Here is a 15944-nt window from a genome sequence, read left to right as displayed (position 1 = left end):
AAGAGCCGGACCCTTATTTTTTTTTTGTATTTTTTTTTTTTGCTTTATTTGGTAGTTTTTCGAATTAATGGTTTTTAAATAGTAGCCTATTATATATATATATATATATATATATATATATATATATATATATATATATATATATATATATATATATATATATATATATATATATATATATATATAAAATATGTAAAACAAAAAAAATTCACTCGTTCACTCATTCTGGCGCCCCTATGGATGAATGGCGCCCTTAGCATTTGCCTATACCGCCTATGCCGCGGGCCGGCCCTGAAGAAAGAGGCTATGTTTGAAATGAAATGCTGGTATGCTTCAACATGTACAGTATGCATTAAATATGCCCTACTCAAAAATATAGTATGTTAAGCAAAAATGCACTACGCAATTATGAATCAAACAGTGCCTATGTCACAATGCTGTGGTGGAAGAGAGCAAGTAGCCTTCAGTCACCTTTGGGATTCATTTTTTCTTTCTTTTTAATTCACCTTGGATTATTTTAATACAATAACATGGTAGGAATTTGTCAGACTAAAATAAATGATCAAATCAGAAACATTACATTTAGAGATGCATAAGCTAAATTTCGGGACTGTGCAATCGTTTAAATGTTAAATTAAAGATTATTAAATTATATTAAATTAGAGATATTTCTGAGCACATATTAGAATGATTTAAATAAAGATTAACATAGTAAGATCACATGACATTGAAGTCTAGACTAAAGAGACTGAAGAGTAATGCCTGCTGAAAAGTCTGCTTTGCCATCACAGAAATAAATTACATTAAAATAGTAAACAGGTATATTAAAATGTAATAATATATCACAATATTACATATTATACTGTATTTCTAATGGAATAAATGCAGCCGAGGTGAGCACAAGACGCTTCTTTCAAAACACTGAAAAATAAATAAATAAAATAAAATAAAATCTAAAAAATAAAAAATCCTACCAACCCCAAAACTCTTGAACAATGACACGTTTCAGTTCGGGTGCATAAAAAAAAAAATAAAATAAAATAACATACTGTGCACATGGTACATACTGCAAAAATAGAATGAATAGTATGGCGTTATGCTATTCCCATCCTAACCAGACAGACAGGGAACGACAGAGGGAGGGAAAGGACAGAATGACAACCTGTGTGGCAGAAATTACAGCTGAAATGCAGTAGGGCTCAGCTCAGCAGAGCTCAAAGCATCCATGACAAGCATGACATTTCACTTCAATAACCACCATCAGCATGTGCACACGCATGCACGCACACACACACACACACACACACACACACACACACACACACACACACACAGAGGCACAGCCACCTGTAGGTTGTCACACATCTCCTGGCTGTAAGTGATTCTCTGCATCTCTGTGGGGGAGCACAGATACAGTGCCTGCCCTCCGTTGGTGAAGCAGAATGTTCTAGCAATGCGCATGTCTGTTAGCGGCAGGTAGTTGACATCTAGCAGAGGCCGTAAACTGGGAAGGCTGTAAAACATGCACAAATATAAAATAACAGGCTTAGCAACTGCATTCCAATATCCTTTGTATCACAAATGACAGTGTAAACACTCAAATTTATAGCGAAGAATGAAGAAATTCACGCCTAAAATATTGTACCACACTGAAGGCAGGATTTAGAACAAAGCCAACAAAAGCATAGCTCAGCTCTTCTGACTAGAGGTTTAGAGTTTATTGAAAGATTGAACTGGTTTCTGTAATCTGGATTACGCTAAAATCGATACCAAAAAGGTTCTGAGCTGGTATTAAAGGAATGTTCCAGGCTAAATATAAGTTAATCTCTATTGACAGAACCTGTCAGATTCAGTCGATTGCCACAGACACCTCAGTTTACCCAATCATGTAAACGTGTTTACAGTAATGCATTTAAAATGTCTAAGTCTAAGATGTTCTGGGGGGTTTAAAAGCTCACATGTCTTGCTTATGCATGTACTTATATTATTCTGTACTGAAAAGTGTGAATGAATTAGAACAGTCTGCACTTTTGCTGTACAGATTTTAAAAATGGACTCATTTCCAGGGTTTACTGGTTTTACATGCTCTTAACTGGGATAAAAACTTGGATATAATAATAATAATATTATTAATACAGTGATACATTAATTTACTTTTTGTATATACATTGTATACAGGCATTTTCACCTGTCCCTCAGTTTGTGAAATCAACAAAAAAAAAAAAGTCAATGCAAACCTCAAAGTCATTATGTGTCCATTGGCGCAGAAGCAGGCCAAACAAACGCTGTTACAAACTGACACCACGTCAGCCCGCAGCACGAAGGATGACTCAGTGATGTTATGCACATATAGACAGGCCTGGGAGGGCATGAAGAAGACCTTGGCCTGCCTCTCTGAACACACTACAGCTAAGTGACCATCTCCACTGGCCTCTTGAGAAGACGAGGGTGAGAAGTTGACCAGTTTCCGCTTGCGGGGTCGATCTGGGACATCAGGGACATGTTGGTCTCGCCACACCTCGTAGGGACTGTTGATAAGAGCACCTCCACAGTCCAGAAAAGCAAACCGCAGAACAGAGCTCTTCAGCATTAACACTGTGCCTGAGAGGACAAACCAGAGAGAGAACAAAAAAACATGAGAATAGGAACATTGCATCCAGGGGCATTTACAAATTAGAAAAGGAAGTAATCAAGATATACCAGTGGGGGCCACAGTAACGGGGTCTTCCTGCCGTTCCTGCTCATCCGTAGGAATGGACATTGGGATGATGAGCACCAGGCCCAGACTCGTACCCACCCACAAGCATGGTGTAGGCAGGGTGTCTGACTTACGTCCGTACGACTCTGCAAACTGCAGGGTGGTTACAGCCTCTTTAGTCTCTCTGTCTATGCTGGAAACGCTAGAGCTCCGTGACCGGCTGAATGAGTTTTCTCGACTCTCTGAGAAACAATGGAGAAGGGGAGAGAGAAAGAGAGGGTGGGGGAGAAGAGAAATATCAAGAAAGATGGAAGATAGAGGGCAGAAGGATGAGCAGTAAAATAAAATAAAAATAGCAGAGAGTGAAAAGATAACAGAAAAAGATGGTAGAAGAATCTTTTTGCTGTTAAAAAGTGGAACAATTGAAAGTGGAGTCACTCCATATGTGCGTTCACAATTATATGTAAACCACATCAACCAGTATCCAAAGTAATAAAGTTGTACATATGACAATGATAATTTATTTATATATCACAATTAATTAAAATTTCCATCGACCAATGTGCTTTCCAGTAAGTCATCAAAAATTGAAGAAAAAAAAAAACATTAAATAATGTACATACAGGACAGGGTGGTACATACATACATAGCGAGTGCACATCTTAAAATTCCCCTGTTCACATGATCAAATATGTCACAGATTTCATACACATGCACAGAGGACACACAGAACACACTCTCACAATTTCAAACCCATTCACCAACTTTACTGTCCTTTTGACCTTGAAATGCTTCCAGGTTCACATTCACTGTATATTCATATAGCCAGGCATAAATAAGTTGCTGGATTTCCCTGATTTGTGCTTCTTTCGATTATTTTACTCTCTTTTTCTCAACCCGCTTAGACTTAAATAGATTTTTGTTGCAATACAATATGTATTTTGATAATATATGATTGGTTGTTGTAATTGTCATGTCTCAGCTGACATTCAGTATCGATGTACTATGTCACATGCATTACAATCAAAAATTCTATATTAGAATTTGAGTAGTGTTTTCCATTGAGAATCCAGTATATCCTGCAGAACAAAAGTGTACTGCATTCTCATAACATAAACCCATTATAAGAAACACTGACAGACATTTGTCATAATGTCAGAACATGGGTTTGTGTGTGTAGTGATGAAAGGAAAGTCAGTTGTGGAGAGAATGCTAAATTGTTGTAGGTATATCAAGAACGCTGTGGGTTTCTAAAGTTAGAATATTTGATAATATGCCATTTATCATGTATCATAATGACCTCTATAATATAGAATTACTTTAATACTAAAGATCTGCTTATGTATCATTCTCAGGAAACAGTGTTGTGTGCCACATGTGTTCCCATGATATTCAAATATATGAGTAAATTAACAACATGGTATTCCACCCAATAGCATTATATCTAAATAAATAATATATATATATATATATATATATATATATATATATATATATATATATATATATATATATATATATATATAATTATAGTGATTCATTTTCACACAAAACACAGGAAAACTGACTATAAATTATGCGCTATCTGAGAACATTATTAATAATAATTGCATCAAATGTTTTCCACATTTAGCCTCAAAATATTTTGAATGATCAGCAACGTTTTTTCAAACTGTAAGAAATTCAAATTGTAAGAAAATATGAATGGTTTGAAATAATGTAATATTTTTGTCACACCCCATTGGATTTTAGTTCATATGCTCTGTGTGACCTAGTTTACCCTCATGTTTGATTGTGCCATTCATTTCAACGGTGTCTTGTTAATTATCCTCGTTTGCCTGTGTATTTAGTTCTAGTCTGTCCTGTCTTCCTTCGTTTAGTGTTAAAGTTGAGTTGTGCGTGTGTTACCTTGCCTGTCTTCTGTGGATACCGTCTGTGTGGATTAATTAAAGACTGTTTACGTTCATCTTCTTCCTGAGCTCATTATACATCACACCCCTGACAGAACACTGGAATGAGCGGCGTAACGTCGCTGGGATTTACTCGTCTTGCAGTCATGTCATCATTTGACGATGAGATGCTGAAATTCCTGTTCTGGATTGGGGCAATGATACATTACCATCGCCCCATCGACTTCCCAGACACCACCAGACTAAACTGGAGGGAGGCCATGTTTTGATGTCTGAAGAGCATCTTTCCCCCGATCCGGAATGCAATAGGACCCAGAGCCCAGCCCACCATCATCCTGCTGCGTGAAGCAAAAGCCAGAGCGCACCTTTGTTGGAAAGCCTGAGCCCTCCGTGACCAATGAGCCATTGCATAATGGAGTAACAGAGCTGAGAATCGCCCCAAAGCCAGTGCCTGTGACGTCAGATCAGCTGTGAGAGCCAGCTACAGATCTTGCCACGGGGGAGATTGCTATGGACAGCAAGAGTGCGGAGGGAAGCTCTACATACTGCACAATGGCTGAGGGTGAGCCAAGCTCAGTGGACTATGATTTGGATATATATGCAAACATGCCCCCTCTTCTCCTGCCTTCATCTGATCTATCTGACTGCCCTGAATTATCTGTCTGCCCTGAAGTATCGGCCTGTGGGACAATGACACCAGTCCTCACAATTGTCACTGCTGTCTTCTGGCAGCCCTTCTGCTCACCCTTAGCCCACCATCTGTGTGGTGGGATCACAGAGGGTCTGCCAGTCTCCATCAGCATCGTGGCTGAGGGGAACCCTTGTCTCTGATTGCAGCCTCTGAGTCCAGCACTCTGCCTCAGCACTTTGACCCATCGGCTCCACTATAGCTCCTAACTCCCTCCTCTCTACTGTGGCCCGTCTATCCACCAGCTCTGCCGGGCTCTCTCGTCCCTTCGGTTCTGCCTGTTGTCGACCATCCACCGCCTTGGGACTCCATTCCTCTGGCTGTACCTCGTTCCTCCGTCCTTCTGGCTCTGTCAGGCTCCACCTTCCCTCCAGCTCCACCTTGGTCCTCTGCCACTACGGCTCTACCACAACCTTCCGGATCCTCCCCATAACCCTGGCTCTTCGGCTCTCCATCTCTGCCTCGGGCTTCACCACCACCTGCTCTGTCGCCATCAGTCACCCCCATGGAGCCATCAGCCCTTTCCTCTACCATGGCTCTTTCCTCCGCTGGCTCCACCATGGGGCATCATGGCTGTGGCATGGGTCCTGTCTGGCTCCTACTGCCTTTATCAGATCCACCCTGGTTCTTCCTGTTTCCTCCCTCCATCGTCTTCCATCTGGGTGTCCGTTCTCAGCAGGAACCTCCTCCAGTATTGTCTGCCTACCTTCCAGCCCTTTGCTATTTCCTGTCACCATTCAATATCCACCCCTTTTTCCTCCTCCTAGGTCCCCCTCAGTCCTTCCCTTTGCTGCTGCTCTTCTAGGTTCGAGGTCACGCCTTCTGCGAGGGGGGTGAACTCTCACAGCTCATTGGACTTGTGTGTTCTTCCCCCATACGCTCTGTATCACCTAGTTTTCCTTCATGTTTGATTGTGTCATTTAGTTCACCTGTGTCTTGTTAGTTATCCTCGTTTGCCTGTGTATTTAGTTCTAGTCTGTCCTGTGTTCCCTCATCCAGTGTTAAAGTTGAGTTGTGTTCCTTCTGTGTGGATTAAAAACTTTTTATGTTCATCTTCTTCGTGTGCTCCTTATACACTGCACCTCTGAAAATGTTCAAATTGGCTTAGTAAGTTTAAGAAATGTATACTTTTATTCATTAAAGATATTTAAATAGATCAAGTGTGCAAGGTCTATTACAAATAAATGGAAATGGTTTAATTTCACACAGTATTACAGATATTGTGTTTTTGATCAAATAAATGCAACCTTGATATTTATGAAATTTATAATCTGTAGTGTTTTGGAATTGAAATAATAACAGCACTGTTTCTTGAGAACAACTCTCCAATGGTACACTGAATGTCCTCTTTCTTTTCCTGGTGAAAGTGAACGTGTCCATGAAACACATAAAATCATGGGTATGGTCATGATAGCACCTTACTAAGTTCTGTGTACACTAACACCCAGTTTGAATCCTTACCATCTAAGAATTACATTTGTTTTAAGAATGATCTCACAACATTCACCTCTACATTAATGATTGATAATACTGACAGAATCATCAAACTTCCCTTAGACATTGACATACAGAAAGTGTTTTCCTGAAACAGGTTAAGCCTGGCCTTGGACGGATAACTTTTGTCACATGTAGTCCAGGACTAGATTTAATCTGTGTCTCGGAGATGTCACAGTGCGTGGGATGGACAGACGACTACAAACTAACAACACTGCAGATCCACTGAGGCTGGTGTGAAACACAAAGCAGACATTATTGTAATGTTCAGCTGCTAGCAACTACGGGTCCAAACCTGAAGCTGAAGAGCATGGTGAGATTCTGAACATCATTCAACGTGACGAGAGAGGGGTTCTGACCAAGCAAATATGAGCCACAGGACGGGACAGAGCGAGACGTGACACTACAGGGTGAGTGGTCCTTGTGACCCTCAAAAAGCCCCTCCTTACCTCTCTCACTCCAGGAGTAGGTGGTGATGTGATGTTCATCATGAGAGTACATACTGACTCCATGTAACTGCTGCAGCATGGCTCGTCGGGATGGATAACCTATCCATCGAACGTGCACACACACACACACACACACACAACACCCCAACGGCCACAGTCACACACGTAAATACAACCACACATGACCACGACATTACACATACAAAATTACACATACATAGTCACAAGTGTCAAACGTATACCAAAACACCAAAAAGACATGACCAGAACATTCCAGCATACAGAGTGACAGAGAAAGAGAGAAAGAGAAAACAGATAAACCAATGTGCAAGGAAAAAGAAAGAAAGAATGAAAGAAAAAAAGGTCCTGACAGATCGATATTTTTTCAAATAGCTGCCCACAACACTTCACTAGAGTAGATAGCCAATATATATATAAATAAATAATAATAAAATCAAAATCAAAACCGTGGACAGAATGAAATACTTTCTGGGCTGCAATATGTGTGTGTGATCACAATAATTAATGGGACATTTCACTCAAAAATGGAATTTCTGTCATCATTTACTCACACTCATGTCGGTCCAAACCTATAATACTTGCTTCAAAATGTTCAAAAACATATTAAATAGTGTATTAGTAATGGGAAGATCAGATAATTTTAGGAACTTTGAATCTTGTTCAGCAAAATGAACAAATCTTTATTCAAGTCATTTCATTCATATGAACAGAGTTATTAAAAAAATAATTCAAATGTTAAATTTCCAGTAGCCAAAACTTCTACTTTCGTCATCTTTCACCATATTCCAAATGAGAAAATCATGACAATACCAGCCAAAGATATATTATGAGAAATTATAAATGATTAAATTACTTCTCAGTTGTGTCTTCTTGTCTGAGTTGTACATCACCGTCACCAATGTAATCATTTCTGTTAAATAACCTGTGGCTTTCATGTCACAAAAGAAATAATGTCTATAAGACCAGAAGACTCGAGAGGTGAACAAATCATTAGATTCTTTTGGTTTACCATGAAAAAATTATTTCAAAATGAATGAATAGCTCATGGAAGACCAATCACTTTAGCATAAATTATGAGGTGTATGAATAATTGTATGGTATGGAATTTTTTTTTACTTTTTGTGTGTGTGCGTGTGTGTGTGTGTGTTTTTTTGTTTTTTTGGAAATTTCCAGTCACTGTGTGCTTTCACAAAAAGCATTAAGACTTTTTTTTCTTTTTTTTTTTTTTTTATGTTCCACATAACATATAAAGTCTAATGGGTTTAGAACGACATGAAGCTGAGTAAATGACAGAATTTTCATTTTTGGGCGAACTATCTCATTAACACAGACTAAGATGGGACTCTGATGTCTTCCAGCATTCATTTCCCAAGCAGTATAACACAAAGCAAACCGAAAACAAATCCACAAATCCACTCTCACACAGAGCAAAATGGTCACACATAAAATTACATATAGGTTTGTGAAAAGACACGCAAATTGACCTTTTCTACCGACGGCACCTGTATCTCCGGGAACTGTGAACATAATTAGTCGTATCCATCCTGTAAGCCTGTTAGTGTGAATATTTCATGACATAGATGGCTGAGAGAAATGATCTGCTCACTCGTTCTCACTCTCTCTGGGACTCTTTTGCTGAGGTCACTGACTTGTCAATCACTGCAGGGGAGCCAAATGACACACCTGTTATTAGCAAAAGCAACAACGGCCTCTCTCTGTGGGACAGGCAAACGATTCTGTGGAATTTTTTTTTCTGTCTGTTTTTTTTTTCTGTCTGTTGTGGGTTCCTCAGTGATTCACTTTTCTGATCCTCTATGTTTATAGTTTGTGTATACACATGCATGTTGCTTAGTCTTATAGACCTTAGTCAGCGCCATATAAAAAAGGAATAGAATAATTTACAAATCTCATAAACTTACATTTTATTCACAATAGAATATAGAAAAAGTTAAAAGTGAGACATTTTGAAATGTCATGCCAAATATTAGCTCATTTTGGATTTCATGAGAGCTACACATTCCAAAAAAAGTTGGGACAGGTAGCAATAAGAGGCTGGAAAAGTTAAATGTACATATAAGGAACAGCTGGAGGACCAATTTGCAACTTATTAGGTCAATTGGCAACACAAATGGGTAAAAAAAGAGCCTCTCAGACTGGCAGTGTCTCTCAGAAGTCAAGATGGGCAGAGGATCACCAATTCCTCCAATGCTGCAGCAAAATAATTGCAAAGAGTTTGAAGTTATCATCATCTACAGTGCATAATATCATCCAAAGATTCAGAGAATCTGGAACAATCTCTGTGCATAAGGGTCAAGGCCAGAAAACCATACTGGATGCCCGTAATCTTTGGCCTTTAGACGGCACTGCATCACATACAGGAATGCTACTGTAATGGAAATCACAACATGGTCTCAGGAATACAGCCAGAAAACATTGCTGTGGACACAATACACCGTGCCATTCACCATTGCCGACTAAAACTCTATTGGTCAAAAAAGAAGCCAGATCTAAAAATGATCCAGAAGCGCATGAGAACAGAAAACTGTTCTGTGGTCAGACGAATAGAAATATAATATAAATGTGCTGTTTATATTTTACCAATTGTTCAGCTGACAACACGTCTTTCTAAAAGTCTTCAAGTAGACAAAAACCTTTTGAAAATTATTAAACTGTTATGAAAATGTCATTTAATCTAGGACCTTTATACAGCACATGCCATTGTAAACACTGTAATCTATCTCTCACAACCTTGTTTTTAACCATGTAAATTTAATATATGATTAAATTGATTATTGTTAAATTAAACAAATAATCGAGTGTGTGATTGAATGATTGACTCACAAAAAGATACCTACATATTGCCACATACTTCCATTATGATGCAACCTGCAGAAAATGCTCTAAATGAATCAGCAAATGATTCTTTTTGGTAAATGGGATGTGACTCAGTAGATTTTAATGGGATAATGAGATGTCAATGAGACAATGGGATGATCCACTACCACTTATTCATTGACTTGTAACACATTTCTGTAACTGTCCTTATTTTGCTAACATCAAGTATGTACGTGTGTCTTTCCATCCTTAATGCTGTCTATATGAGACTACGTATCCCAACTTCCCGCAGCTCTCTGTTCCTGTAGAGTGTCTCATTAGCAAGGGCCTGGCTCTTCTCGCTGCTAATTGACCTTTAATTATCCCAGCGACCCCACTGCGGCACCACATGCCTGTTACTGTAGCGATAGGGACGCACGCCACGCGTTGAGACCAAAGAAGCAGTAGGCAGTCTTCTAACGGACAATAACACTTTTCCAAGTGTGTAGAAAAAAATGGGTCTGTCTGTCTATATCTAGACAAACGTGGATTAATTTGAATATCGCAGGATTATTACATTTAAAAAAATTTCAAGCCTAGTCTGTGCAGAAGAGCTTCAGAGATGAATACTGCACTTTCAAAACTGCCCAGCTGGAAATAAAAAAGAAAGAAAAAGGGGTGACGGGAAGATGTTATAGTAGTTTGTGAGAAATCACAATTTTGTGAAATCAAATAGAGATTATTAGTTTGAGGCAATATCAGTGCACAGCACGTCATTCTGGGAACCATCCAGTCACTGTGAAAAGCTTATGAACTGTGTGACACTGTTTCTATGTTGCCGTTCGACTTGGGCTGGTTGTCCTGGTTGGCGTCCTTCACGTAAACAGGATTATGGACACAGATGAAGGCACAGGAGGAGACACTGCCTATCGCTGCGATTGGATTAGTGAATGACAGGAAGTCGGTGCCGAAGCAAGGATAGGATCTAAGTGATGCGTTACCGCTGTACAGATCACACTAATATGACCAAGACATGCTTTTGGGGACATATATGAGTGACAAGGACAAAGAATTGACATGAGATAAAAACATACAGAAGTCATGTTTGCTGCATGCATGCCCCTGATAACAGTTAAAGGAGTCATACCACAAACATAATGGACCTAAATATAATAATAATATTTTTTATCCTGAGGTTCAAGGATATAAGGAGCAGCAGGCAGAGAAAGATGTGAAAAAGATATATTTGCTTTTCATGTTATGACCTCTTTAAAGCAGGGCTCTTGAACACACACTCACACACTCTGGAGGTGATATGAAGAAACATTTGAACATACACACATATTCTGATTATGTGTTTTGTAGAAATGTGTTGTGTTGATAGTGATGATTGGATTGTCCATGTATTTCATTTTGGTATATTCCCTTCTAGTGATCCAGAGGAAACAGCTGCAATCTCATTTCATATTATGAAAGATGCTTGAAGGGAAATAATTCCTCAATCATAATCGTTGGGTAAACTCCAACCCTAGCCTGCGAAAGAGACTGCCTACATCAATTTTTTAATTCGCATCATCAACCCACCTGTCAAACGACTGTGTGTAGAGGTAGTAATTAAAAGCATTAAAAACAAAAAGTATAATTAGGCTCACAGCGGTGTCTGCTTCAGCCTCCATGTTTGAAGCACACATACGGTCTCAAACATAAAAGGGACAGAAGATCCCCAAAGCTTGAAAAGCCGAGTCATTTTTGTGAGTCACACTTCGAAAGGTTTGTGCTGTTTCTTCTTCTTTTCGTTTTACTTTTGATGACTTTTGGAAGGCTGGTTAAAAAAAAAAATAATAACTCACTTATTTCATCAGCGTTTATCCCATTCATCCTAATATTGACTTTAATCAGGATAAATGGGATTTAAATTTAATTAAAGTTTATAACACAAACCTAATATGCGATCACAAAAACTTTCCACCAAAATTTCAGCAAAAAATCAATAATGGTAACTGGTGCATAAGATACTCTGTTACCCCTTTTCCACCAACAAGGTGCCAGTGCCAGAGCCCAATCTGGTCCTGTTTTGATATAAATACATGGAAATTAATTGTAAATCCAAACCTATATGACTTAATCTTTTCTCTGAAACACATGAGGAAATGTCAGAAATAATTACTGCAGTCACCAGTGTAGCAGCACACACCTAAAGATGTGACAAAATTCACCTACTGTGCTTAACTTGCATGTTAAGGTTGTTTCCCTTGTAGGAATGTTACGCTTGCATTTTGGTTGGCGTGCATTAAGGTGATTCAGTCGGTTCATGGTTTTTCATTCAATTTCTACAGTGTCTGTGTTCATTTAAAAGCAGAAATACCTAGATGTGGTGACCCCAATGTGCAAACTGTCTTTGTCTGGGCGACCCATGCTGCAGCTTGCTGTTCTGAAAACTCTGGTATCTCGAGAGTGCCTAAATTGGCCATCATTTAGTAAAACCACAACAACAACAAAACTCTTTGGAGATGTTCAAGAGCATCAGGGTCTGCACATGTAGGTGTTAATGCAAACACAAGCAGCATGAAAATTGGATGAAAAGCAGTGAACCGTTTAAACCACTTTAATCAAAGTCTCTTTGAAACGCCTCTCGGGCATCCAAGTGCAGCTCCTATCCCTTTGAATGGGGAAACATCAAATTCTTCCAAAGCTGTTCATTAAGTTTAGGGTTAAATTTCATATCTGAAATTACCAAAGAAATCTAACAACAACTGTCTCATAATAGCATTATAGCGTATTTCTCAGGCTAGATCAGCCAAGTGTGCATGTGCAGTCCTAAGATCACATATCAGAGTGCTGACGGTTTCTATAGCAACCGGGACTTCTAACGGCAGCGGCAGCTGACTTTACTGATTAGCGATTGGCTCTTTTATTCAGAAGGCGGGGCTTCCTGCGAATGAGCGGCCATATTGAGTGTTGCATTTTTCCCCATTCAAATCTATACAAGTGACCTGTCTTGGGTATTCTATAGTTTTTTACTTTAATGGACTCCGTCCAAAAAGCAAAAGTACATCTCTTAAAGAGGAAACAACCTCATCCCACAGCTTAAGATTCTTTAAGGAGTATGAAACCCTCACAAGCACAATATGTGAATTCTGTCACGTCTTGAGTGTATGTGGCCACACTAAAGTGACTTTTACTGCATGGAAAAATGATGCAATTAAATTAAATGGTGACTTAGGGTGTCAGTCATCTCATTCCCCAGAGGAAAGTCAAATGGGTTTGGAGCAACGTGAGGCTGAGTAAATGATGATATAATTAAAATTTTTGAGGGTACTCTCCCTTTAAAACCAAGAAAAAAGACCATGATGTACCATATTTGTTTGTGGGCAGTTATAGCATTGTTCGGCTCTGAAATGTGGCTCTGGCAGTGCTGGAAGAGGTCCACAGATCCCCTGGTCGAGCACCGGTTCAGTGGAAAAGGGATATGCTTCCTGTGTGGCATGATAAGGCTTTAGTAATCACCAATCTCTCCAAAAGGTGGAAAACAAAACAATAAAATCAAAGAAAAGGCAGTGAAATCACAGTGTCAGAAAACATAGCAATAAACCCCCATACACTCCTCCTTGTATCCCTTGATGAGTGTTAAACATGCATTAGGGAAATGGGCAGTTGGGGGATAGGGAAAAAAAGGTAAATGGATTAAGGGATAAAGGAGCTGGAGAACAAGCACACACCTTCGGTGAGGGAGGACACAGGCAAAGAGACCTCCATGCATGCGGCGGACTGGGCCTTGCGGAAGGGCGGTCGACCAGGCCCCCTGCGGGCAAGGCGTGGCCCTTCAGTGCCCCCCGGGACTCTGGCCCTCCCAGTTGGACACGGCTGGGAGGTCGGGCTAGTGCAATGTCCATTCACATGATCTGTAACAACGGGCATAGCATTATCAAAAAACCAAAATGAGATTAGAAATAGAAGAATGTGTGAGAGAGAAAGAGAGGTGAAGAGGGCAGTGGGATGAAAACAATGCAGCCGCAAAGGACAGAGAAGCGTTAACAGTAAGAGGAAGCAGTCATTTAATAGCAGCTTTAAACAGCCAAAAAATCATTCTGATTTAAAAAGGACAAAGGAAAATGGGAAGGGAAGGGAAAAGAAATTGGAACAGAAAAAGAGAAAGGGATAATGGAAAGAGAATGAAAGGGGGGAAAGAAAAGGAAATGAAAAATGAAAATGAAAAGGCAAAAAAGAAAAAGAAATAAAATGGGGCGAAAGAAACATTGAACAGGAAAATGTAAAGAGAAGTAGAAAAACAAAAATAAAAAAATTAAAATGGACATGGAAAAGGAAAGGAAAGTTGAAGGTAATGGTAGCTGTTCAAAAAATTAAGCATTCAGAGAGGCTTTCTCATCCCTTCTCTTCTCAGAGACTTGAAAGGACGAAGGTGGAGGACTTGATTTTACAGAAAAACAGAGGCTTCCATCTGCAGTCTGTTTATGCAGGAAGTTGAGGGAGGTCTGGTTGAGTATGCAGGAAAAGACCCAGATTCAAACTCCCTGCATCTAAAACAGCCCATTTTTCAACAACAGCTCCAACACACCTGGAGCAAAGTCATACTACCGTCTACCTGAGAGAGACATCCTGTAGCCAGAAGCTCTCAGGTGGAGGCAGTCTGTTTATATGTTCTAAAGTATCCTCTAGGTTATGACTGACTCCTGACTATTGTGACATTCTATATTTCCCTTCATTCCTCCATTTTATATCTATCAAGTCATTTCCATGCCAACGCAGCCATCCAAATCCATGACTGTCTGCTGTCATTACATATCAGTGGGATTTCTACTCGTTTTTATATCACACAGTAGACTTGGCAACCAAAACTTTGACACTGACTCATGGTAAAACAAAGCACTATTAGGAACACCATCTGTAGTACATTTGAGAAACTTAAATCATCATTTTTAAAAACTACATTTGTTAGTTCATATTTTCTTGTGTGCACAACACGTTTTTATAGCATAATAATTTTGGGGTCGGTAGTAGTTTATATATAAAATATTTTATGGTTTTGAAAAACATGATTAAGCAGCCCATCTACATTCAACATAGAAAAGTTTCTTGAGCACTAAAATCAGCATGTTATAATGATATAAGTATCACGTGACACTGAAGACTGGAATAATGGCTGCTGAGAATACAGCTTTGTCATCATAGGAATAAATTATATTTTACATTTGTTTACATTTGAAAACGCCATTTAAATTGTAACAATATCCCCACAATATTCCTGTCATAAACTATATCTATCAAATAAATGGACCATTAAAGAATATTTTTTCTTTCAATTTTTTTTTTTTTTTTTTTTTTTTAAGGTAACACTTTGGAATAGGTAACACTTGTTAACTATTAACTATGACATTTCTCTTAATAAATTATTAATTTGCTGCTTATTAAAAGTTAGTAAGGTAGTTGTTAGGTTTAGGTACTGGGTAAGATTAGGGATGTAGAATTAGGTCAAGTAGAATAAGGCATTAATATGTTCTTAATTAGCACTAATACATGGCTAATATTCTAGTAGTATATATGCTAATACAATAACTTAATACAATTTAATGTGGTAACTGAGCAGGAATACAGCATCTTCAGATGATTTTCCTGCAGGACTGATTTGGTTCATGAAATTCAGAGAACATAATCTTAGAGGCAGGATGAGAAAGCCCAAAAAACGGAGCCCAGTCCGCAGATGTCTTTACATCTGTTTTCCCTGGCCTGCACCAGGGACAGAGTTTCTAAATGAGCCCAGGATCAATGAAAGATCCAAACTGAAGAAAATATTTCAAAAGCCCCAGTGCATTCAAGGGGAGACAGATCTAAGCACAAAACTACAGAGAACC

At 39.0% G+C, this 15944-nt stretch overlaps 1 protein-coding gene across 10 annotated transcripts in view; it reads right to left on the bottom strand.

Moving 5' to 3' along the window:
- Positions 1–704: 704 nt before the first annotated feature.
- The window catches only part of LOC113101096 (syntaxin-binding protein 5-like), a 138989-nt gene continuing 123749 nt past the window's right edge, over positions 705–15944 (bottom strand). For 5 of the 10 annotated variants that reach the window (XM_026265562.1, XM_026265564.1, XM_026265567.1 and 2 more), the window contains 5 exons: positions 13794–13976; positions 7240–7338; positions 2701–2940; positions 2238–2601; positions 706–1513 (listed from right to left, as the gene is read on the bottom strand). In XM_026265562.1, coding sequence (XP_026121347.1) covers positions 1261–1513; positions 2238–2601; positions 2701–2940; positions 7240–7338; positions 13794–13976 — 1139 coding nt within the window. In that variant the 3' untranslated portion in view covers positions 706–1260. Of the gene's footprint in view, positions 1514–2237; positions 2602–2700; positions 2941–7239; positions 7339–13793; positions 13977–15944 lie in introns of all 10 variants that reach the window. The other 5 variants (XM_026265566.1, XM_026265569.1, XM_026265571.1 and 2 more) reach the window with 2 other exon arrangements.

The sequence above is a fragment of the Carassius auratus genome, unplaced genomic scaffold (genome assembly GCF_003368295.1).
Source record: "Carassius auratus strain Wakin unplaced genomic scaffold, ASM336829v1 scaf_tig00217509, whole genome shotgun sequence".
Taxonomy (NCBI): Eukaryota; Metazoa; Chordata; class Actinopteri; order Cypriniformes; family Cyprinidae; genus Carassius; species Carassius auratus.
The sequence above is the reverse complement of the archived record's forward strand: the minus strand, read 5'-3'. Positions and strand labels throughout refer to the sequence as shown.